Source organism: Aethalodelphis obliquidens, unplaced genomic scaffold (assembly GCF_003676395.1).
Source record: "Aethalodelphis obliquidens isolate GAN/ISIS:26980383/991018 unplaced genomic scaffold, ASM367639v1 scaffold32, whole genome shotgun sequence".
In the NCBI taxonomy this organism is placed as follows: domain Eukaryota; kingdom Metazoa; phylum Chordata; class Mammalia; order Artiodactyla; family Delphinidae; genus Aethalodelphis; species Aethalodelphis obliquidens.
The window spans coordinates 512,348-538,859 of NW_020837976.1; the positions used below are offsets into that span (position 1 = coordinate 512,348).

The 26,512-nt window shown below is 39.1% G+C and overlaps 1 protein-coding gene across 1 annotated transcript; it reads right to left on the reverse strand.

Annotated features, from left to right (window-relative positions):
• CLUL1 (clusterin like 1) lies at positions 1-26,512 on the reverse strand. Its single transcript, XM_027127543.1, has 8 exons — positions 26,427-26,512; positions 25,466-25,584; positions 24,159-24,307; positions 19,153-19,320; positions 16,803-17,235; positions 12,616-12,753; positions 4,064-4,278; positions 1-168 (listed from the first exon to the last, which is right to left on the reverse strand). The coding sequence occupies exons 2-8, from the start codon at positions 25,569-25,571 to the stop codon at positions 1-3; spliced, it is 1,377 nt and encodes a 458-aa protein (XP_026983344.1). The 5' UTR covers positions 25,572-25,584; positions 26,427-26,512.

The window sequence follows — 26,512 nt, forward strand, 5'->3', positions numbered from 1 at the left end:
CTAAAAATGCTGTACAGCTTTGGCCAGCATGTAGCTAATGAAGTTAGAACTCTCAGCACTTTCTTCATGAGGGATGGTGAGTGTGAAATTAGGGGAAGGCAGAATGCTTACCTCTGTCATTGTTACATCTCGTTTGGAAAAATTTCCTTCATGAACTCCTGGAACTACCTAAGAAGAAGGATTATACAACAAAAGATTACTAAATCCCAGCACACATTCAGCATTAATTTAATACCACATTAGTCAGGATAGGCTAAGTTGTGCTGAGGTAACAAATTAGCCCCAGCATTCCAGTGGCTTCTTATAATTTATTTTTCACTCATGTTACATGCCCATTACAAGGGCTCTGAACCACCTAGATGCTCAGGACCCTGGCTGAGAAAGGAACATCATCTCACATGTGCTGTAGCACATGTAATAACGCATGGCTTTCTTTACATCCTCATCAGAGAAAGAGAATGGATAATCACACACAGGCTCTTCTCTATCTCAGTCTAGAAATAACTCTTTTCATTTTTGTTCCCATTTCATTGGCCAGAACTTAACACATGGCACCACTTAACTGCAAGAGGAGCAAGAAAGTGTGAGTGGGCGGATGGAATATTTGGTGAGCACTACTGTCTGTCACAAATGTTAATGTGATGTACCAAGTTTTGTACTGAGTTTCCACAGGAAATTTACAATTTATGGTTGTATGTGTGATTTTTGTAAGAACCAGTCATCTGAAATGCATGTCATTTACTTTCTTAATAAGTTCTCAAGGGCATATACTTTGATTTTAATAATTTACACGAAACTGTAATGACATGCAACTTGATGTAACCTTAAGAGAACTATTTTGGGGCTTCCCTGGTGGCACAGTGGTTAAGAATCTGCCTGCCAGAGAGACTTCCCTGGAGGTCAAGTGGTTAAGACTCTGCACTTCCACTGCAGGCGGTGCAGGTTCAATCCCTGGTTGGGGAACTAAGCTCCTGCATGCCCACGGTGTGGCCAAAACATTAATAAAATAAAATAAAAATAGGAGAAGAATCTGCCTGCCAATGCAGGGGACGTGGGTTTGAGCCCTGGTCTGGGAAGATCCTACATGCCGCGGAGCAACTAAGCCCGTGCGCCACAACTACTGAGCCTGTGCTCTGGAGCCTGCGAGCCACAACTACTGAGCCCATGTGCCACAACTACTGAAGACCGTGTGCCTAGAGCCTGTACTCCACAAGAGAAGCCACTGCAATGAGAAGCCCGCGCACCGTAAAAAAGAGCAGTCCCTGCTCGCCGCAACTAGAGAAAGCCTGCGCACAGCAACAAAGACCCAACGCAGCCAAAAATAAAATAAATAAATTTATATAAAAAAAGAACTATTTTGAAAATGTGTTCAAATAAATTTCCCTATCAAAAAAACTAAAGCAGAATATTAAGAAGCCAAATCAACACTGGTGATTTCTTAATTCTAGTTTATAAAGCTAACATAACTTTCCCCCTTTTCCTTTTGATACACGTCACACACATAAAAACTGCATAAAGCGTTTACGTCTAGTTGAATAAACAATTATAACGCTAACATGTAACTACAACCTAAAAAGCATAACTTTTTTCACCTGCTGGAATTTGTATATTTTTTTTACAAAAGATTCCTCTTCAGTATGTGCTGTTTTACAAATTTGCACTTTCCATTACATGATGAAATAAGAGCCGTTTAAAGAAAAATAAGTTTTACAAGTGGTTCAGCAAAGTGGTTAAGTCCAAGGATTCTGAAGAAAAGCTGTTTGGCCTTGAATCTCAGTTCTACCATTTACTAGCTGTGCGACCTCAGACAAGTTGTTTCACTTCTCTGTACCTCATCTGAAGAATCTGTAAAACAATCATACTCACCTTATAGGAACACAGAGTATTAAATGATCTAATACACGGGAAAAGTTCTTAGAACATTGCCAGACAAATATTGAGTGCTCTTTAGCAGAGATTATTATTAGAAAAATATACCATTGAAAACCATAATTTTATTTTCTATGGAGTTTTTTGTATAGAAGTGTCTTTGTTATCAATATCAAAAATTTTAGTTAAATCAATTAATGTTACTCAGAGCCACTAGAATGGAAGCAAATTGAAGCATAGAATGGAAATCCTGACGACGATAAAAACAGTTAAATATTGGCTCTACTTTTCTAAAGATTGAAAGCATTGCTAAAATTTTTCTTAAAATTTTATTCTTTCTCTTATTCCTTACAAGAATTTTTCCTCTTTAAACTAAAAGTCTATATTTGTGAGAATGATCAAATATATCACATTATTTTACTCTCCTAGGGAATGATCTATCTAATGAAGTAATAGAGAGTCAGCAGGAATTGATAGTGGCTTTCAAAACCTTTTGACTATGGTCTACAGTTATAAACACATTTGTCATCATGACTCAAAAACACACATTTCTTAGAAAACAAACTTAGGGTTACCAAAGGGGAAAGGCGGCAGAGGGATAAATTAGGAGTTTGGGATTAACAGATACATACCACTATATATAAAATAGATAAACAACAAGGACCCTGTATAGCACAGGGAACTACATTCAATATCTTGTAATAACTTATAATGGCAAAGAATCTGAAAAAGAATGTATATATAAAAGAATATATTGACATATATATAAATGAATAACTTTGTTGTACACCTGAAACTAATGCAACATTGTAAATCGACTATACTCAAATAGAAAAAGAAAATAAACCACATCTTACATATAAGTTATACACATATATAAACACACATCATGGAAATGAAAGTTCCATGACATATGTATCTGACTTATTAAATGCAATGCACTCTAATATTTTTTCTTCTGGTGTGTTCTATTCTGCTTTTGTTTGTTTGTTTAATGTGCTGGTTGTGACTCTCTAAACTTATTTCTCAAACCACAACCTTGTACCTTGAAAGAGAGTGAATCACTAGGATACAGAATGTCTTAGGTCAGACTGCCTAGAAGCAGAGCCTGAGATTCTGACAGTTATTTATTAAGGGTGCTTTCAGTAAAACTTTCAGGGGCATGAGGCGAGCAAGACAGAGAAGAGGGAGATGCTAATCTGGGAGGTGGCCTTCAGGTGACCTCCAGCCTCAGCCTGATCCTGCAGGGAGCTCTGGAGCATAAGTGGCCCCAAGGACAACCCTTTGGAGAAGATTTCAGGGGTGAGCAGTTAGCAGCAGCACCAGCTGGAGTTGGTAAAGGGATCCCGGGGGATTGTTAACATTACATGTTACACAAAATATTGTACCTTCAATTGCTCTGCCGGTGATTTTTGTACCTGGGTCTTTTTAGGAGCCCACCAATACCAACCTCATCAGAAATCACTTGCCTGGTGCATCGTATATTAATGTAATATGGTGTGTGAAGGGGGTGCATCAGGGAAGAAATTCAATCACTATTTTATGTTATGCAACAGGAGTTATTGATTGCAAGTGGGAGACATGGTATAAGTGCAACTTAAGATAGCAATGTTTATATGTGAATATTAATATATAACTGTGTTTAATTTTCAAGGTAAGTCAGTAGCTTGTTGTGTCAAAAGCTAATGAGAGCTATAATTTACAGAGCTCTTGTTTTGGATAAGGAACTTATACTCATTGTTTTACAGACATTAATTTTAAGGTAGCTATTATTATTCCCATTTTCTAGATGGAAAAACTGAGGCCTAGAAAGATTCTGGAACTTTCCCAAACTTATTCAGCTGGTAGGTTTCAGAGTCAGCCTTTGATCTCAAGTTGCTTTACCTGAAAGTCTTCTCCCTTAAAAATGACATTAGCCAGGTTTCTTCATGGTTACTTGTATCAGCACTATAGCTCTACGCAGAATTAGCCATCTCTGGATTAGAAAGTATTTTGTGTTTTAAATTGGTTTTCTTTATAGAGTTTCTTGTTTTCTAAAGACCATGCACAAGTCAGCCTGAGTACAATCACAATGGAAGTAGAATATCCTTCTAGAGCCTGTTTTCAAATTCAGACGTAATTAATAAGTAAATTAACAGAAAAATCAATGTATGCACACTTAGTCTCCATAACTGCTCTTGAGTCTCTCCATTACCTTTATGAAATTGAAGATGTTCTTGGTTCCTAGGGTCTGGTTTGCCAGTTCTGTCACCCAGCCAAACTGCTCTCTCATCTTCTCCATCAGGTATGTAGTGTCCTCCAAGTGATGCTGGGTCATCTGGAGAACCTGGGCATACTGCTGATTGGATATGTTGACCAACTCAAGGGCCTCATCTACTTTTGTGTATAGTTTAGGAACATCAGGACAGTCTAGCAAAGAAGAAAGTAACATGGTAAAGAAAAAGGTATGTGGGACTTGGAGTTGGGTGTTGTGGATTTAAGTCCCAGCCCTTAAGCTTTCTACTTCCAGCCTTTTGACCTTGAGTGAGTTTTCAGCCAGGTACAATCGTCATGAATGAAATAACACTGCAAAATGCCTGCTCACAGAGCCAGCACACACTGAAGATTTAAAATGTTCCTTTTCCTTGTCTTCCTTTCCATAGTGTCTCTGAAGGTCATTAGGGCTGCTCACTTATACTCTGATCAGGACACATGGGAGATTGCACTTTTCTGCCACCTGGAAGTTGAGCATGGCCATATTCAAAGTGATGTGTCTTACTGCTGGAGAAATCCTTTAAGAATGGTTTAGGATTTATCACCCTCCCTCCCCTGACAGTGGAACTAGTTTTGCTCCATATGGTGGAGGCTCCATCATCCTGAGGAGATGTGCAGCAGAGCTCCCATGCAAGCTGTAACTGACAAGACAGAGAGAGAGAAAGAAACCTTTGTGTTCACAAGTCACTAAGATTCTGCAGCTCTGTGTTATTATTGCACAACAGTCCTTCTGAACTGAAACAGGGTTAAAGGAATTTATAGAGCTGCGTTGATGAGCATCTTGATACTGTGTAAAGATTATTTATCTGCAAACTACAGAAGTGTCTATGTGTTAGGGCATCTGGGATCATAAAAGATTGTTATTGTAGAAAAAGATCACAGGCTCTTTCGACTATGTCTTCTGCTGTTTACTAAGAAACCATGCCTTCAGGAAGATAGGGGTGGGGGAGAATCCACCAACCAGAAGCTAGGTGACTACCTCATCTCAAGTCTTAAAAATCAGTTATTGTTTCTTTTTGATATGTAGATATAATGCAAGATCCTCCAGCCTTCACACTTTTCCAAAATTTGTGTTGGGATCTTCAGGAAAGGGAGATCTTTGTACTTGCAGGTAAAAAAATTTGCAATAGTGTACATTTGAAAAGTAATTCAAGAAAATATTTTGAAAACAAAGAGAGTCACAGTTAACAAGATACATTATACATTTGAAAGGAGATCTAGATATTCTTTTAAAATGTCTTCATTTGCAAGTTTAGAGTTGTTAACTTTTAGAATAGTGGTGTAGTTTGTTTTTTTTTTTAATTATGGGAGAAGAAGGTGGTGAGTTACCTCATGATCTTAGGCAAGGAGAATTCTACAAGGGACACTCATTTACTCTTTTAGAGAGTGGAAAAAGATTTCCCTAAAATAAAGGTGAAACTTTGTGCAAAACACAATTGCATGAGAAAGGAAAAAGTAAAACTATCTCTATTCATAGACGACATAGTCTTGTATACAAAAAATCCTAAGGAATACATACACACACACACATACACAAACACAAAACTATTAAAGGTAATAAGTCAGGGCTTCCCTGGTGGTGCAGTGGTTAAGAATCTGCCTGCCAGTGCAGGAGACATGAGTTCGAGCCCTGGTCCAGGAAGATCCAACATGCCGTGAAGCAACTAAGTCTGTGTGCCACAACTACTGATGCCCGTGTGCCCTAAAGCCTGTGCTCTGCAACAAGAGAAGCCACCAGAATGAGAAGCCTGCGCACCTCAATGAAGAGTAGCCCCGCTCACCGCAACTAGAGAAAGCCCGCCTGCAACAACGGAGACCCAATGCAGCCAAAAATATATAAATAAATAAATTTTGTTTTTAAAAAAGTAATAAGTCAGCAAGGTTGCAGAACACAAGATCAATATACACATATCAGTTGTATTTCTATACACTAACAATGAACAAACCAAAAATGAAATTAAGAAAATTCCACTCACAATAGCATAAAAAGAACCATATGCTTATGAACAAATGTTTTAAACGAACGGTAAGACTTGTATTGAAAACTAAAACACGCTGTGAGAAAAATTAAAGATGATTTAAATAAATGGAAAAACATCTATTTTCATGAATGGGAAGACTTAATATTGTCAAGAAGGCCATACTCCACAAATTGACCTATAGATTTAATGCAATCCCTATCAAAATCTTAACTGCCCTTTTTGTAGAAACTGACAATCTGATCCCAAAATTGACATGGAAATGCAAAGGATCTATAATAGCCAAAACAATCTTGAAAACAAAGAACAACATTGGAGCATTCACACTTCCCAATTTCAAAACTTACTACAAAGTACAATAATCAAGACAGTATGGAATTGGCATAGGATAGATATATGGATAAATGGAAGAGAATTGGGAGTCCAGAAATAAGCCCTTACTTTTGCTGTCCATGGATTTTCAACAAGAGTGCCAAGACAATTCTACACAGGAAAGAATAGAGTTTTTTAACAAGTGAAACTGAGACAACGGGATATCCAATTGCAAAAGAAAGAAGCTGGATCCTTACCTCATACCATATGCAAAAATTAACTCAAAATGCATCACAGACTTAAATGCAAGAACTAAATATATAAAACTCTTAGAAGAAAGCATAAGCATAAACCTGTGTGACCGTGGATTGGGCAATGGTTTCTTAGATATGACACCAAAATAAAAAAAGAAAAGAAGAAATAAAGTAGACTTCATCAAAATAAAAAACTTCCATGCTTCAAAGGACACCATCAAGAAAGTGAAAAGACAGCACATAGAATGGGAGAAAATATTTTCAAATAATATATCTGATGAGCATTTGGTATCTAGAATATGTAAAAAAAAAAAAAAACTCTTACAACTCAACAATAAAAAGACAAATAACAAAATTAAAATATGGACAAAGAATTTAAATAGACATTTCTCCAAAGAAGACATGCAAATGGCCAATAAAAACATGAAAAGATGCTTGATATTATTAGTGATTAGAGAAATACAAGACAAAATCACAATGAGATACCACTTCACATCCACTCGGTTGGCTAAGATAAAAAGGATAGGCAATAACAAGTGTTGACAAGGATGTGGAGAAATTAGAACCCTCATACATTTCTGTGAGAATGCAAATGGTACATCCACTTTGGAAGAGAGTTTAGTAGTTCCTCAAAATGTTAAACATAGAGTTACCGTATGACCCATATATATTTCATGGTATATACCCAAGAAAATTGAAAACATATGTCCAAACAAAAACTTGTACACAAATGTTCATAGCAACATTACTCACAATAGTCAAAAAGTAGAAACAAACCAAATATCCATCAGCTAACGAACGAATAAACAGAATGTGGTATATCCATACAATGGAATATTAAGCAGCCATAAAAAGGAATGAAGTTCTGAGAGATGCTACAGTATGGATAAACCTTGAAAAAATTATGCCAAGTTAAAGAAGTCAGTCACAAAAGACCACAAATTGTATGATTTCATTTATATGACATACCCCGAATAGGCAAAATCAGAGACAGAAAGCAGATTATTGGTTGCCAGGGGCTGGGTAGGGGAAAGGGGCGGGGAATGGGAAATGACAGCCAATGAGTATGGAGTTGCTTTTTGGGGTGAAAATGTTCTGGAATTAGATAGTGCTGATGGTTATACAACCTTGTGAGTATACTAAAAAACACTGAATTGTATACTTTATGATATATGAACTGTATCTTAATGCTGTTACTTAAAAAAATACACTCACATGATCAGTACCTTAAGGCATTTTTTTAGTCACCGTATAGACATGAGAATGAGTGTTTCAAGAAAAGGAAGAAAGAAAACCCACATTTAGCAGGTGTCTCTTATGAAATGTGACAATATGCATCCATTAGCTTTTGTTGCACAACAAACAAATATTTATTATTTCTCATGTTTTTGTGGGTTGGTTGGACTATTCTTAAGTCTGAGCTAGCTCAGCTGGGGCTGGATGGTCTAGACCCTCACATTTTGAGGGTCTCAGCTGGCATGGCTGGGACCTCTCATCTTCCAGAAGGCTAGCCTGGGCTTGATCACGCAGTGGTGGATAGGCTTCCAGTAGCAAGAGAGGACAACTTTAATTCACAAGCACATTTCAAGCCACTCACATTTGCCAATATCTTGTTGCTTAAGGACAGACCCATGGCCGAGCCCAGATTCTCAGGTTGAAAAAAACAGACTCCAGCTTTTGATGGGAGGAGCTGCAAAATATTGTGGCTGTTTTGTCTTTAATTTAGTGTGCATGTATCACCTTCTGCCTGTGAGAGTTTCCAGTTTATACCTGTGGTTGTCAAGCAATTATTAATATTGCCTACATCACTTTCAAAAGAGATTCAGTTTAATTGATAATTATATGGTCTCATGTAACAAAAACTGGGCTGGAGACAGACATTCCTTGGTATAAATTCCATGTGCCTACCTCCTATATTAAGAAACAAAATATAACCTAAACAGATGAACCCCCCACTGTGACCATTCCACATCAAACTCCTTTATCTTGAAACTACTATTTTGAATTTAGGTGTATACATCTAGTACCAGTAACTGGTATGGGAAAAGAGCTACTTACAGTGAGTCCATTTAAAATTGGGACCAAAAATGTATGGTAAATAATGAAAAAAATGATTTATAATGTTTTGGAACATATTTCATTTATCTTATATTTTTCAAATATAAGATTATAATTACAGCTGTATGCTTAGTCTTAGAACAAAGAATGAGTTAAATGTTGATAAAAGAGGCAAAAATCATTGTTTGACAAAACATACAAGAGTTGTTTGTAAAATACTGGAAGCAACTTAAATGTGCTTCAGCAGGAGAATGGATAAATAAATTGTAATGTGCTTACACAGACTAACATACAACAATGAATTCGTGAAATTAGAAACACACGCATTCACATGACTAAATCTCCCAAACTGTACTGAGTGAAACACCAAGGTGCAAAAGAATACATAAGCGATAACATTTATACTATTAAGAAATAGTATCCAAAACTTGGAAACAATGCAGAAGAATGGCTGTGTGTCCTTTCAATGTCACATAAAGTATTGTCTAAGAGGTCCACCCAAAGATTACTTAATTCTCTAGGGAAATGATCCTTTGTTGGATTTACTAGTCACTGTTGATTTGGGCCAGACTCCACGAAATTAGATGTAAATTACAGATTGAAAAGTTGCAAATAATTTTTGTCCAGTAGAGACATAAATTATTTTGGTCTGATAGAAATCATAACTGCAAAAGTTACAGTTTTATTACCCTTTGGTACATCAACTAGTTTTATATCTAACTTTGCAATCTTACTTCAACATTCTGTCCTTGACTGTAAATACTTCAGTCTCTCCTGTACTCATTTAAACCAGCTTAATCATTCTGCTCGTTCCCTTGTTAATGGAATCAATCTTTTGAATTTTTTTTTTTTTTTTTTGCGGTACGCGGGCCTCTCACTGCTGTGGCCTCTCCCGTTGCGGAACACAGGCTCCAGACGTGCTGGCTCAGCGGCCATGGCTCACGGGCCTAGCCGCTCCAAGGCATGTAGGATCTTCCCGGACCGGGGCACGAACCCGCGTCCCCTGCATGGGCAGGCGGACTCTCAACTACTGCGCCACCAGGGAAGCCCTAAATCAATCTTAACATGCTCATTTTGTACTTGTATGAGTCATATTTTTAAGCTTAAAAGTTATACTTTGACAATATAAAAACTAAAAACATGTAGAACATTGCTATGTATGGTATATGTGTGTATGTGTGCTATATATAAACACATGATAAAAGTATAAAGAAACACAAGGAAAACAACAAGGTCCTACTGTATAGCACAGGGAATTATATTCAACATCCTGTGATAAACTATAATGGAAGAGAATATGAAAAAATAATGTATATATGTATAACTGAATCACTTTGCTGTACAGTAGAAATTAACACATTGTAAATCAACTATATTTCAATAAAATAAATTTTTAAAAAAGAAATACAAGGAAATAATAAGCACCAAATTCAAAACAGAAGTTTCCTACAGTATGGGGAATATAGTCAGTGATGGTGACAAAGGTGGTTAAAAGTTACAAACTTCAAGTTATAAGATGTTAGTACTAGGGATGTAATATACAACATGATTAATATAATTAACACTGGTATATGTTATATATGAAAATTGTTAAGAGAGTAAATCCTAAGAGTTCTCATCACAAGGAAAAAATGTTTTTCTTTTTTAAAAATTTTTTTACATGAGATGATGAATGTTTACTAAACTTACTGTGTTAATCATTTCACAATATCAAATCATTAAATTTATAAGTGCTGTATGTCAATTATATCTCAATAAAACTGGAAGGAAAAAAAAAACCCAAAACGATTTCCTTATAAGGGGATAAAGAGGATGTGATGTGGAAGGGGCACCAGCGGGGGCTTCATCTATTTTGGTAATGTTTTATTTCTTCATCTAGTATTAGGCACATGTGTTTCTATTATTTTATTCTATATACATTTATCATAAAATATAAAAGTTTAAATTGTATGGGAGGGCTTTCCTGGTGGCACAGTGGTTAAGAATCCGCCTGCCAATGCAGGGCACACGGGTTCGAGCCCTGGGCCGGGAAGATCCCACATGCCACAGAGCAACTAAGCCCGTGCGCCGTAACTACTGAGCCTGTGCTCTAGAGCCCGCGAGCCACAACTATTGAAGTCCATGTGCCTAGAGCCTGTGCTCCGCAACAAGAGAAGCCACCGCAATGAGAAGCCCACGCACCGCAACAAAGAGTAGTCCCTGCTCACCGCAACTAGAGAAAGCCCGCGCGCAGCAATGAAGACCCAAAGCAGCCAAAAAAAACAAAATTGGGAGCACATTAGGACAGCCTTTCCTCTGTGTTTTACCTTTGCAGCAATCAATTTATGCTGCATGTATACTGTGTGACTTGATGTATACTGATTATTTGATGTGTTTATATTGTATTATCTGATTTCTTATATATTGTCTTTCTTTTTCCAGTTTTGTTGAGAAATAATTGACATACATCACTGTATAAGTTTTAGGTAAACAACATGATGGTTTGGCTTACGTATTCACAATATATTCTGAATTGATTACTGTTGTGGGTTTAGTTAACATCCATCATCTCATACAGATACAATAAAAAGAAAAATAAATTCTCCTTGTGATGAGAACCCTTAGGATCTACTCTCTTAACAACGTTCCTATATATCACACAGCAGCTTTAGCTATGGTCATCATTTGTACCTTACAGCCCTAGTACTTATTTATTTTGTAACTGAAGTTTGTACCTTTCAATCACCTTCTTCCAATCACTTCCCACACACGCACCCCCCATCTTCTCTATTATCTTAGGACAGTCAGGGAGAGATTATTCTTCAAAGCTTTTAACTGGAAGTTAAAGGAAGTTAATCATACATAGGTGGCATGTTTGAGTGGGACTATTTTTGTAAGAGGTCAGTATATTAGTGTATATTTTTCTCTTGTAAAAACTTCTGTTGTCTGTATGCAACCTTGTAACTGTGACTTGAAAAACAAACACTTGAATAATGAGAATCATGAGTACTTCAGACATTTTATTTAATCCTCAAAACACCTGTGTGAAGTAGCTATATTAATTTCATTTTCCAAATGATGAAACAGAGCTGCAGAAAGTCACCCAGGGAGCAATTCTGAAGAAATAAGACCCTCATCTGCTCTAATAAAAAGGTCCAGTGTATGTTCAATCTCTTGCTTCAAATCTTAGCCACATTTTTTAGAATTTCCTTCCCTTAGGGCTTTGGCAAGGTAAAAAGCAGAAGCACAGGAATCAAAAGCTCTTCTTGGATTTTGCAAGAAAATTTGCGTTCAGACCCTAGCGGTTGGGAAGTGACTTCAGCTGGGGAGGAGAAGGGACATGAGGGTCGGAGGAAAGGGGGAAGGGCCGGTGGAGAGAATTTTTCACCTGGGGAAGGAATGAAAGCTGCTCTTGGTCAGATCTGGGAGGAGGCGAAACGCGCTGCTCAGGGCTTGGGAGGAGAAGCTACTATCTGTATTTAAATACTAATTAGTAATTAACCCACCATCTGGAAAGAGTTAATGCCATTTGAAAAAAAACTTATTTGGCAAAAAATTTGCTTACACATTTTGAAGATTTCTTCATTGGTGGTTTTCTTTCTGTGCAGTAAGAAGAAAGAAGTTACCCTAATTTGCTGAGTTCTCTTTTGCACACAAGAGTGTTCGCTTGGTCTTTAACCATAAAAATTTTTCACGGGAATAATGAGGGAATTTTTAAAAGGGGAAAAGTAAGTTGACCTACTTTTGAATAATAAACGTTTATAAACCTGCCCCGAGCACCCCCAGACGGCAATGAGCACGCCAAAAAGAGCTTGAAGGGAAGCAAATGAATCCACGATGCCTGTAAAAGCGAGATTTGTGACCTCTGACCAGAATACAATCGAAACCCTGAGAACATAATAATCATTTACCTTCCCGTAGGTAATCCTGACATTTTTGGCATCTTGCGTGAAATTGGAAACATTCCGACGAGTTCTGGCGAAGCTCTCCGCACAGCCCTCGGCCCCGCACAGGCAATGCCGTCCTACTCAGGCCGCCGTGGGCGGAGTCTACAAGCAACAGCATTTTCACATCAGTGTCGTTAGAGAGTTTGAACTTTAAAGGCATGGATAGAATATCATTTCTCTTTCTAACCAGCACTTGCAAAATCTTTGTTCTGTATTCAATCGTAGGAGTGCATACTGGTGCAACCAGTTACTAGGACAATTTGGCATCTATTAAAAAGTGCATGTATCGGGCTTCCCTGGTGGCGCAGTGGTTGAGAGTCCGCCTGCCCAAGCAGGGGACACGGCTTCGTGCCCCGGTCCGGGAGAATCCCACATACCGCGGAGCGGCTGGGCCCGTGAGCCATGGCCGTTGAGCCTGCGCATCCGGAGCCTGTGCTCCTCAGCGGGAGAGGCCACAACAGTGAGAGGCCCGCGTACCGCAAAAAAAAAAAAAGTGCATGTATCCTTTAATCCAGCAGTCTCATTACTGTCATTATTACTCATCATTACTATTATTACTACTTGCTTCCCCCAAACCCCACTCCCCACACAGAGGTTAATGCATATAATTTTATTTTCAGGAAGGAATCGTGAGGAATTATTCATAGTAACTCTATTGGAAGAGAGACTTGATGGGGTGGGAGAAGGCAGCTTTCATTTCTTTTGTTCCTTTGTATATTTAAATTATTTTAAATTTAATGTGTCTTATTTTTATCATTATTATTTCTGATATCATTGGGGTTAACTAGATAGGGAATTGTAAGCCACTTTTCTCTTTGGGCTTCTATTAAAATTTTTTCTAGTAATTATTTTAATTTTTTCAAGCTGTAATTCGAATGTGTATTGGAGTTCCAAAGATATTGGAAATGTCTGTTTTTTAAACTGGGTGGTAGGTATTTATTACTATTCTTTTTTGCATTTCACATATATAATGTTATAAATAGTACGTCAAAGATTTAGGAAAACATCTAAAGCAGATCAACTTTTAAGAAACTTTTTTTTTTCCTGGAATAATTAGCCATCCATATAAAAATGATGTAAAAAGAAGTCGTCCAACAGCAAATTGACAATTCCCAATTGAGTGTTTCACATTAGGAAAAATTTGTTATTAATTTTTAACCTGATGATATTCTGTTATATTAAATCCTTGATGTTAAAAAAATGAAACATTTCGAGATAAATTGTGAAGTTTACTGGGACTTCCCTGGCGGTCCAGTGGTTAAGACTCTGTGCTTCTACAGCAGGGGGGCAGGGGTTCAATCCCTGCTCAGGGAACTAGGATCCTGCAGGCCGCGTGGCACAGCCAAAAGCAACAAACAAAAGATGTGAAGTTTATTGTTTAAAAACCTACGAGGCATTTGCTAGATCATCTGGTGGGTAAGGCAGCCATCCCCTTGGTTGAATAGGAGTCATTTTCTCCCATTCCCTATAGATTTAGTGGCATCTCCTCTCACCCCAGAGAACCCCTGTGAGTTCTACTGTAGAGCAATTCTGCATTATGTGCTGTTAATTTTGTCTTCTCTATTAGACTCTGAGTCCTTTGAGAGAGGGGATTTGGTCTTGTCATTTTAATCTTGTCATTCTTCCATAACTTCCTCTGTCATTTCACTTAAGATATGGTAGTGCAGCTGTTCACTGACCTGTTTTTCTTTCTCTGGACTAAACTCCTAAAAGTTAGGGGCTGTGTCATCTCTGTCATAATCATTGCTTATTCACAGCATCTAGATGAATACTTGGTATATTCAAGGATGGCAAATTGAGGGCCATCTAAACCAATTCCCCATGCTATACTCATGAGAGTAGCCCATCGCCTACCTTTGGCCATGCCAGAACAGAGCCTGAGGGCCCTTCTAGGCAGTTACTTCTAGTAAATCATCTACCCTCCCAACTTGCCTGTTTCCCCCATGGGAAAATTAAGGACAGCAAAATTCTCCAGGGCAGGATTAAAACCCAGAACTCCCAGCTCCCAGCACCCAGCACTGTGTGAAGCTACTACACCACAGTTTTACTGAATGGATCTCATCTATTCTCTCTAGGGATTTGTAAGCCAAGCGAGGACAACTGCAAAAGCTATCTTATTCTGTTTCAACAGATTCAGCAACTGAAGTCTAGAAAGAACAAAGTGGGAAAGAAATTCTTTCATATGGAGACTAAAATGAAACAATACTCAATAAAATTAAAAAATATATTACACAAGATATTTCATATTTTTATCACCTTTTTCCTTTTAACAGTGTTCATTATTCAATTTTAGCTACTTTTCTAATTTTGGCTCTTAGGATGATCATGACAAATAAAGCCTATCTGTGAAGGCTGCCAGATACGTAGTTTACACTCAGAAGATATTAACTACTGTAATTGACAGGAGGCAGCTTTCCTAGTGCTATTGTAACAGATTCCACAGATTTTGTGGTTTGAACAACATAGATTATTTCACAGTGCTATAGGTCAGAAGTCTGAAGTGGGTCTCAGTGGGCTAAATGAAGGTGTTGGCATGGCTGTTCTTTTCTGGAGGCTCTAGGGCAGAATCCATCTCCATGCCTTTCCAGAGTCTGGAGGCCACCCCCCCCCCCTTACCTCCTGTTCCCCTTCCTCTATCTTCTAAGCTGGCAAAGTAGGGACAAGTTCCTCTCGTGAGGCTGTCTCTATTGATTCTTTTCTGCCTCCTTCTACTTTTAGGAGCCCTTGTGATTTCACTGGAGCCACCTGGACAACCCCAAATACTCTCCCTATTTTAAGGTCAGCTGATTAGCAACCTCAATTCCATCTGCAACCTTACTTTTCCCTGCTGTGTAACCCAACATTTCACAGGTTCTGGGGATTAGGATTTGGGTATCTTTGGAAAGCTATTATATTATTCCACCTACCGCAAGGGGCAAAGGTTTATTCTCATTAGGTGGATTTTCTAGGGGCAATAGGTTTATTCCTCACCTACCACCAGTCCAGAAAAGTGATGGAAACTACACGCAAATACCCCACAGCCCCTGCCTGCCTATTTTTGATAAACTGTCCTCATGTACTCATCTGGGGAGAGAATCTGTTGAACTTTCTGTCTGGTTAGGGTAGGGACACTGGAGAGAGAAGAGTATAAAGGTGTAACAAAGGCTTTTTTTGTTTGCTGTTTTGTTTTTACTTTCTGCACTTGCAGGGGACCCTGGATCTCTAGATTATCACTGAGGTGATGGTGGTGCAAGGAAGGAATTGACTAGTTTAGGTTCCTCATGTAAGTGGGATATAATATTTGTCCTTCTGTGTCTGGCTTATTTCACATAGCATAATGTCCTCCAGGTTCATCCATGTTGTCACAACTGGCGGGATTTCTAGAAGGAGCCCGTTTCATTTTTTGTTAGAGAAGAGCATCCCTGTCCTTGACTTAATGTTCCATAGAGATATGTCCAAGGAAACACAGATTCTACCTGTGGCCCCCACGGCAACTCTCATTTCTGAGATGCTGCCTCCCAGCTCTCCACAGAAGCCCAAAGAAGTTACCTCCTTCTGCCTTAACAACATAAAGCAGCATTGCTTTTTCCAATATGGAATATCAGAGGGCATGAGTGGTATTGGTAGAAGGCGATTATTATCATTTACAGAAATTTCTCTATCATTTCTCTGAGTATTTTCTCTGGTTTTGTGCATAAAAGATGTGATCTAAGGGATTACAGTAGCGATGCAGAGGAGGTCCTGGAAGGCACTAAATATGACCTGGTTTTACATGGCACTAAGCTTTCTCCCCAAACTGGAAGTTGAGGAGCCTGGACTGATTTTAAAGAAACCCCATGGTGTTCAAGCAGAATAGAGCCAAGCATCTGCCTGAGTTTTAATAAAGGAGGCAACTGTCTTTTTCAAGTTCTCACCTTACCAGCATTTTCTTTCTCAGCTTTGAAAATTTGCTTTAGAAATAGAGAACAGCCCCACAGAGCTCTCGACAAAGACGGGAGAAGGCTAGTGTTTGGCAGACCTCAAAGCTTTTTCTAAGAGGCTGTGAGACTTTGATCATCCATAAACCATCACTCTCAGAAACATTGTACAATGACTTAGAAATGGCTACCATTTCCAAAGTTAAATAAAACTCAACTTTAGTACAGATATCTAAATAATCTTTTAATACTTGCCTTTGTCTTGTTTTGATAAATCCTCGATTGCCTTCAGCATCTCAGTAACTGTTGCACTGACACTTTGATAAATAGAGAGACTGAAATTACAAAACAGCTGGAAGAAGCTGGGAATGTCCCAGCTTTGCACAGGATGTGCTTTTTTTGCTGGCTCTTTGGAAAAAGCTGGAAAAAAGTAAGGCTCCATGAAGTCTGTATCTGACATGAAATACGATTGAAAAGCCTGGTCAAATTCTTGCTGCATCTGTTTGAAGACGTCAAAACTCCTGTTATAGAGAAATCCCACATCCACAGTCAGTTGGTTGAACATGTTCTCTATCTGGGTCAGTTGTGCATCTTCCTCAACGAACTTCTCACCGATGGGAAGGTCTTTTTCATTATCTTCATGGAAAGGAAACAGAAACTGATATATCTTCCCGAAAAAATGTTCAAGCTGTGGGGTGGGATGGGGGACAGAAATGAAATAAATTAATTTTCTTTTGGACTATTTTTTTATTGTGAATTTTTATGTCAACTTACAAGTAGTCATTCCAAATCAAGAACAGTTCCGGGCAAACTAGGAAAAGGTGATCCACTTTAAGATAATTTATTAACATTCATGTACCTGGCTTTGGCTTTGACTATGGAAATAGGGTCTGAAGTTCCTCCTGGTTTCTGTTTGTCTACCAAGGCCTAAGAAGGCCAAGTTTTCAATATTATTGACAAGCCACAGTCCTGATGTACTGGTGGTGGTTGGCATGCATGGTTTTAGACCGTGCAGCCTGAAAACTGTGAAGAAGGCTCTTGTCTTTCACCTCTGCCTTAGTTCTTCTTTTTTTTTTTTTTCCTTCAGTGGCATGCTATTCGTGTCTTTATGCTCTCCTCTCTCTCATCTCATAAATTAGTCCAGGGAAAAGATCAATACATTCACACTGAACTATAGATGCTTAATACAGCTAAATAGGTTACTTCGAGATGTTACATATTACCAGTGATCAAAGCCCTCCTTGGCTGTAGTCAAAGGAATGAAGCTCTAATTATAGAATTTCCTATTCAGGGGGAGATCTTCCAGCAGTCACACCATGTTCTACTTCATCTATGTGACACATAAATTCGTGCCAGAACACAGTTGCCCTTGTATGATAGTGATATGACCCTGTTGTATGTTTTGGAATGTAGCAACCATCAAACATCACTGTGGGAGCACTCCCCACCCCTGCTCAAGGGCTGTTCAAAGAATTCTCCAGGGATTCTTAGAAGACTCATGCCTTTCTCAAAAAGTAATCTGGGTGGATCATCTGCCTCTCCCTCTGCCAGCTTCTGTTTACCTGAACCCAGCCACAAAAATGAAACTTTAAAGGCCCAAGAAATTGTCATAAGGTCACACAAAAGGTGCAGATAGGAATGGTCTCCAAAGCTCCTGACTTCCAGCCAGTGCTCATTCCAGTATACTCTGGTATGTTAGAGAGTGGCTATAAAAATAGAGCAGATGCAATTAACAGTGGAGGCAAATTAACTTGGCATATGAATTATCCTAGGGGTTGTTCCTTCTGTAATTGGGGAAGGCATTGCCAAGCCAGGCGCAGACTCTGATTACTGCATGCTCTGATATGGAGAGGGGAATTTCTCTGCATTGCCTACTCAGCCCACTTCTTGAAGGGGAAGGGAAATTCAGGCCAAGAGAATAGGAGCTTTTTATGGGTCAGAGCTCATCCTAATCAGGTCACCACCCTCTGTGATTCCCTCTGCCCAGAAGAGAGCCAAAGAGGACAAAAAAGAAAACATGCCAGTCCTACAGGATGTGCATGGATTGGGGTAAAGGGGACGTGAATGTGGGTACGTGTGTGCACGGGCATGTGTGTGCTGCCACAAGAGGGCAAGCCCGTTGAAGGAGAGACTCAGGAGGCAGAGGACACCTTCAAAGGCTTGGCCTCCAGAGAAAACATTAAAGCAGGTTGAAATCAGAGACTATAATACTATTATTCAGAATGCAATTCAGCAAACATTTATTGAATGCCTACAATGCTTAAATGAAGGCAGATAAGATATGGTTCCTGCCCTCAAAGAGCTTACAATCTAGTGGGAATGTGTTCATAAATAACAAATACAAGGCAGAAAGAGTCAGGGTGTTTCTGAGAGATACACACAGTGTCCTGAAAGGGAGGGCAAGCACTGGATGGCTGTTCTAACTTAAAAATTATATATCCACAAGTGATTCATACATAAGCATGAATGCTAGATTCTAGGTTGCAAAAGGCCAACATCAGATCATCCATATCTATTCTAAATATTAACATAAGTTAATTTTTAAAAGTAAGCTGAAGCACATACCTTAAGAACTTAGAAAGCTTGAGCTCTATTTTTCCCTTACCTTGTTTTTCATAGAGGACCAACTGTTTGGGCAGGTTGTATAAAATCTCATGCAGTTACTTTCCAGGCAAGATTTGCATTCATCCCAGGAACCTGTCAAAGACACCTGGCATAGCCTTTCTTCCTCTTCTAGATGTTCTTGAACTTCATTCATAAGTTTCAGAGCCTCCTAATTAAAAAGTAGAAACACACACCCTATTTCCATTTCATGACTCTATGTGTTGTACCTTAGTTGATTTCACTTTTTACAAAATGTGCGTATTCTAAACTAAACCTCTGGGAATTTCCTGGTGGTCCAGTGGTTAGGACTCGGCACTCTCACTGCCAAGGGCCCGGGTTCCACGATCCCTGGCCGGGGAACTAACATCCCACAAGCCCTGTGGGGCAGCCAAAGATTAAAACAAAAACAAAAAATACTAAACCTCATTCCTTCTTCAAGCCCTTAGCGTCTGACAGATCTACCCTGAAGCTTTCTGTTAACTTAAGAGCACTGCTTGATCTCTATTGAAGACCGGGCAGTTCTTATTCACCTGTTCATTCATACAGTCAACAGCTATTTATTGAGTGCTTGCTATGGGATGGACATTCACTGCCTGTGGGTGAAGCAACAATGAAGACACAGCCCCATCTCTGCTGAATGACTGTAACTGATCTGTTTACTTGTCTGTATTCACTTCTAGTCCTTGAAGGATGTGGAAGATGGGTTTTTAAGGCTTACAAAGTTGATACATTTATTTCCTTCATTTATGCTGCTTTTAATTTTTGTATGTTCTTAAACACTGCAAGGAAGCACAATTCTTGTGTATCAAATCAAATCTTGTATATCAAATTCCTGTGTACTGTATATCACAATTCTTGTAGTGAGTTGCATTCTAATGGCAAAGATGCTGGATTCTGAGGGGCTTCGTTCTTCTCATCCACATTCCAAGCACTCCCCCTTGTGGTGCCTGCTGTACTCGGCCAGGTCCCGCCCAGCAGAAGCGACACCTGTCCCTGAGAACGTCAACCCTGCCACCAGAGCTCCCCCAAGGCCAGCCCCACGTAGACGCCCCCAACCCCCGTCTCCCTGCAAGCGTGGGCTTCTGCAGACCGGCTCCCTCCAGGCCTGAGAAGTAGTTCAGGGGATTTAGGGGATATAATGGACCTGTCCATAAGGAGAAAGCCTCAGAGCGGATGAAGACTCCCTTAAGTGAAAAAAAACACGAGGGAGCACAGTTTCTAACACCAATGTACTATGCACTTTTACCTACGGCAAAAGAAAAAGAAATCACCCTTTCCTGGCATATTAAGTCCAAAGAAACACCTGGGCACTGACAATCCCCCCACATTTCCTCTGCAGGGCTCGGATTTTTCAGCTGCCCTCATGGCAGAATCCTGGGGCTAAGCTGGGTGTCATTTGCTACGTCCCACATAAGAAACCTGGCAGGGCTCCAGTCCGCCAAATGCACCTCGTGATCCAGACAGGTTTAACTTGTCTCTTTGGGCTTTGCAGAACAATTTTGGAATCCTACAACTTCTCAAGAAAGGTTGCCTCACCAGGACAGGCAACAGTACTGCCCAGATTTTCTCAATCAGTCTTTTAAATATTCTGCCCATTGTCACTATAAACCGAAATCCCAATATTTCCAATTACAAACTACACTCACTGTGGACCCTTGGGCAAATTATTTAATATCTCTGAGCCCCTGTCTCCTTCTTAGCAAATAGCAATAACTGTAGGATCTACCTCTTAAGGTTTCGTATTAAGTGAGATGAGCAAGCAAGGCACATAGTCCGTAATCATCTGATTTCCTTCCACTCACCTCCAAGAGTGTAACAAGAACCAATGACCAAATCACATGGCCCAAGTTTTGGTACTGAAATGTTGCCATGGAGGAAGAAGGTCTCTGGTTTAGGAATGCCTTGTCCATGCCTTCTGCTTCCCCCTAAATGTCCCACCCAGCGATAGATTCCATACTTAGAACTCTCTTCCTGCAGTTCAAAGTCCCACACAATGGGGGTGTGGGGCGTGGGGAATCACTTGAAGCTGCTTTAGGGTTTCCCACTTTAGTAAGAGCAAGTTTCAGATGCTCCCACTAAATATAAATAGGGAGAAGCTGATGAGGAGGATCGAGATTACACTGGATCACCTGAGGATGGGATGTGTTTTGTTCTGGGAGACTTGGGGGCACCCACCCCACATTTGTCAATTCGTGATTTGTGTGAAGTATCCTTTATTTTAGATTGAAAATAATTTTAGGGAGGGAAACTCAGGGTTAAACCGGTGTTTCCTTTTTTTTTTTTTTTTTTTTGCGGTACGCGGGCCTCTCACCGCTGTGGCCTCTCCCGTTGCGGAGCACAGGCTCCGGACGTGCAGGCTCAGCGGCCATGGCTCACGGGCCTAGCCGCTCTGTGGCATGTGGGATCCTCCTGGACTGGGGCACGAACCTGTGTCCCCTTCATCAGCAGGCGGACTCTCAACTACTGCGCCACCAGGGAAGCCCGGTTTTTCCTTTTTTAAATGAGTACCCAAACCTTAAGAGTATAATTCAATGATTTTTTAAAAAATAAAATAAGTACGTCTTAAGAAATAATAAAAATTCCACTAGCTCCTGGGATTCTTCAGGGTCAGAAATGGAACTAACACTTGCTAACCTGACTTACACCAAGCATTCTTTCCATAGCATGTGCTCCCTCCTTGGCTTGCCAGGAGGCCCGGGAAAGGGAGAAAAACAGAAAGTCACTGGGTCTTCCACAGGCACAGCACCAGTGGACTTTGTCCTGGGTCAGTCATGACAGGGTTACAACATTGTAAAGCAACCATACTCCAATAAAAATTTAAAACAACAACAACAACACATTAATTAACATCTCAAAACTCAGTTTCCTTAGCTGTAAAATGAAAGTGATGGTTTACTCAGATGTTGGAAGGACTGCAGGTGATAATGTGTTTTATAAAGGGCCTGTGAATGATATCTAGTGTGGTTACTCCCGGTGGCCAGACTCACAAGCCCACCAGGGAAGAACACAGCTAGAGGGGCTTCCACATTTTCCTCATGAGGAGCTGGTTTTCATTTCCTCAAGGTCTTTTGATCTCTGCCAAAAGGGAGGAGGGCTTCCAGCTGCTGGTCAAGCAATCTCCTTTCCTCGACAGGGACCCTGTGTGGTGCAGGGAGAGGGATGGCTGCAAAATCAACCAGCTGGTGACAGGCTGACTACAGCTTTGGGGTCCCAGCCTGTGATGTAGCCCTGCTCCAATGGGTCAGGGGACACCCAGTGGCCACCGTGAATTCCAGCAGCTCCGGAGCTTGGTAACCCCCAACTTTATAGGTCTACAGGTCTAGGTGTAGATCAAGGTCTAGAGAAGAGATATTAGAACTTGTATTTGTGTTTTTTAAATTTAAAAATCAACTATGGAAAGGAGAAATGGGGAGTTGTTTAATGGGTATAGAGTTTCAGTTTTGCAAAATGGGATGAATTCTGGAGATTGGTTGTCCAATAATGTGAGTGCATTTAAAAATATATATTTCTTTATTTATTTGGTTGAGCCGGGTCTTAGTTGCAGCTCGCTGGTCTTAGTTGCGGCATGCATGCAAGATCTAGTTGCCTGGCCAGGGATCAAAGCTGGGACCCCTGCATTGGGAGCATGAGTCTTAACCACTGCGCCACCAGGGAATTACTGTGAATGTATTTAATACTGTTGAACTGTACTCATAAAAGTGGTTAAGATGGCAAATTTTATGTTATGCATATTTTACCATAATTAAAAATGTTTTCATGAAGATAAAATTTAAAAGTAATTTACTCCCAATTTTAAAATTTAAAATATTTTCCAAATTATTTTTATAGTTTTGATATTCTCTATAAGGGTATGTTGGAAAATAAATTTAAAAATTTTTTAACTGTTCTGAGTGTTATGTTAACGGTTAATGATATTAAACTATGAGCCATGCAATGTCTATAATTTAGAAATGTATTGAGCTTTATACTATAACATATGAACAGTTTTTAATATGGCCCATAGACATTTGAATATAATGTATATTCTCCATTGATAAGATACATAGTTTGGACAACAACTATTAAGTAAAGGTATTTGAATTTAAAAAATTGATGAGGCTGATGTACTATTTCACATGCACTGGTGCTTGTGTCAGGCCATTGTGTGTGGCTAGCTGTGCGTGAGGACCCTGCGGAAGAGACACTGGTTGCCTCTCTCTGTTCACTTGGAGCCAATTGCAATGACTTGCCATTTAAGAGAACTCAGGTAAATGATGTTTTTAAACTACTTTTAACTAAACTAGCCCTCACAAAATGAACAGGAGGCTTTAAAAGTTTCTTGAAAAAAACCCCCAGCAGATTAAAAAATATGAATAACTTAAGCTCAAGTAGGTAAGAAGCAAATGACAGGGCTGCCACTTTTTCATTACAAGCTCTTTGGCCTTGTGTCAGTAAAAATATGATGATCTAATCAGATTTGGCAATAAGCTAAAATATTTTCAAAATATCTAGATGATTTGAAATATGGACTTACATCTACCCAAGCTAATGATGATCCCTAAGTGCGTTCTGTGCCTTGAGATAATAACAGTAGCAATTCATGTGTCTAATTTAATAAATAAATTAAAATGCATATATTCAGGAGTGGATGCTAACAATAATTATGGTAATAGGGATGGGAAAGAAAAAATCTTTGGAGGCCACTGATGTAGCCAAAAACTCCCAGACACTTTTGACACAATATCGCAACTCAAAAGGCACCAATAAAGCATTTTTAAGAAAGCAGCACTTCCCAAACAAAGCCGAATCCCCCAAATTCCCGAGTTTGGAGGCCAGCGAAGGCCTGATCTACAAGGAATATCTTCTTTGAAGAAATTTGAAATTTTCTTCAAACTCTTCCTCCAGTAAGGGCTGCTCTCCAGAAAATCTATGATTAGGGTAAATAAGTAATTCCTCCAGTGCACTTAGACATGCACTATTTATGGTCCAGATATAGTTAAGGACAGGTGTGATTTTCAATGACTGTACCTGCTTTTCTTCTCTGCATTTCTTCAGGGTTCTCATTAGGTTGCTATGTTCCTCCTCTCTTCTTTCCATCAGGATTTTCATTTGCTTCATGCCAGTCAAAGCCTTCTTCACCTCTTCATCTATATCTATCTCCCCAGCCTTGGAAAAACCTAAAAGATTACGATGTAGTTGTAGTTTTTTCTTTTGAGATCTGATCGGATTACAATGTATCAAAACACAATGAGTTCGCCAACTTTTCATGATCCCCCAGCAGAGGCTTAATTGTTCTTTTTTTTTAACAGCATCAAACTTTGAAAGCAGATCACAATGATTTGGGCTGTCAGCTGCCACATGGACATGGCTACCACCCGGGTGATATCTTCTGTTCCTCACTTCTGAACTGCTAGCCAAGTCAGAGTTCATTTAACCCTATTCTTATCATTTTCCTCAGGGCCTGTTTTCATTTATCCAATTGTTTTTCTTTCCCTTAAAACTCAAGTGTGTTTATATTAGAAGAAAACATTGAATTTTCTTCACAGACAATTTATATTAAATGCCCAACTGGGAACCTTAAACAGAGTGAACAATTTCCTTTTCTTTCAGCTTCAGTTACCTTCCCAGGAGGCATAAAACCTAGAAAGCATCTTGTATAATGCAAGATTCTTTAATAACCTACTGGACATCTCTTATACCCCTTTAATAAGCCTTTAGCGAGTATGAAATTCATGGTTTGTCATTCTCTCTTCACAATAGCCAATGTGGCCACCAGAGGAGCTTAATCTGGCCTCCAAATTTAATTACAGATCCCCAAAAAAGAAACGTTTAAACTAATTTATTTTCCTGTTAAGTACTCAAAGCATATCTCATCAAGCAAAGGCCACAAGTTAGTGAGCACAGACCAACAAGATTCAATGTCATTATAACCCATTCTTTCACTATCTCAAGAATAACTGCATGGATTACTTTAATTGTTTAAATTTTTCAAATGCTAGAAAAGAATTTCACTGTTCATTAAAACTGTGCTCAGAGGACACCAAACATCTGGATGAGACCAAGCAATGCAACTCAAAACGTTGGCAAGTTTTATCTCTGTGATGGCAAACATCTGGATATGTGGACCATTCTCAGAGACGCATTTGGAATTTTCTATTTTTATCCAGATGCTTGGCGTCTTGTCTACTTGGCTTAAGTGCCTGGAGAACATCTCACCGTGAAACTAGAGGGCATCCTGAATACGGTTATCTCTCAACTGTAAATCACCGTAAATGCCAGCAGAACATGCAAACAGGCAAACGGGACACAGCGCAGATAAAAAAACCAAACATTACCCTTCAGGCCTCCATGGATAGCAGTTTTGTCCTTCCACGTAGGTGCACAGTGACAATCTTTCAACCACAGCAGATACACAATAAACACCAAGAGTGGCAGCTTCATGTTTCCGTTGTGACTGCAAAGGAAAAATAAGCCTGCATCAAATGCCTTAGGTTAAGTTAGTTTCTACTGGCATCAATTGAAAACACATGGTGATCCAAAGCATTTTTCTGTCAGTTTTTCTTTATGACTTTAGACAATGTATGCTGATATGGCTGAGACATAAGGAAACCTGAAATCTAAATAAATTTTTAAAAAAGACAACCCAAGTCCCTATTTTGTTTACATTCTTCCTGACAGTTAAATAAGGTCATCATCTGAAGCATTTGAAATTTAGGGCAACCAATAGCATGAATAACAGCCCCATAGAATCCAAACTACATTTTATTTCCTTGTCAACAGTAAATATCCCCAAACACAGAATTAGGTATGTCAAAGGGACTGTTTTTTTCAAAATTCAGAGTCCACAAGTAAGTTTTAACTAAATGGCTTACTACTTATTTTTTTATGAAAGCAAAAACCCCTCAGATTTTTCTCATACATCTTATAAAGTCCATCAGGATGTATGAATCATGCACAGTTAAATTTGTTTCTTCTCAGATAATAAATTTCCTTTTAAATTTAATTTGATAAATATTAGTTGCAAACATTCCAAATAAAAATGTATGCTTTCATAAAGTTATATCTATAAAATAACTTAGATTATCTTAATTCCTCCCAAAGGGGATATTTATCTGCTTTATGTATATTTGTTATTAAAAAAAAACTCCATTATTTAATCAACATTTGGAATATCTTTTAAAAATACTAATATTTACAAAGCTATCACATTTTATATCTACGGTTATCATTTGGACTAATTCTCTTTCTATTAAGACCCTATTTACCAAATGAAGTTTTAATATATTTACCACCAACTTTGCAGGCTCTCCCCAGTGAGGTTGTCACCAGCTTCTGGAAGGACCTTCACTTTTCTCTGATTTAATTTTTGTCTGTGTCAGGGA

Excerpts from the sequence above, each read along its gene's own strand:
- CLUL1 (XM_027127543.1), bottom strand. The coding sequence starts at position 25,571 with ATGAAGCTGCCACTCTTGGTGTTTATTGTGTATCTGCTGTGGTTGAAA. Across the intron at positions 12,754-16,802 it reads TTTATCAAAACAAGACAAAG|ACTCCGCCCACGGCGGCCTG; the intron begins GCAAGTATTAAA and ends TGTTGCTTGTAG. Across the intron at positions 169-4,063 it reads ACATCTTCAATTTCATAAAG|GTAGTTCCAGGAGTTCATGA; the intron begins GTAATGGAGAGA and ends CCTTCTTCTTAG.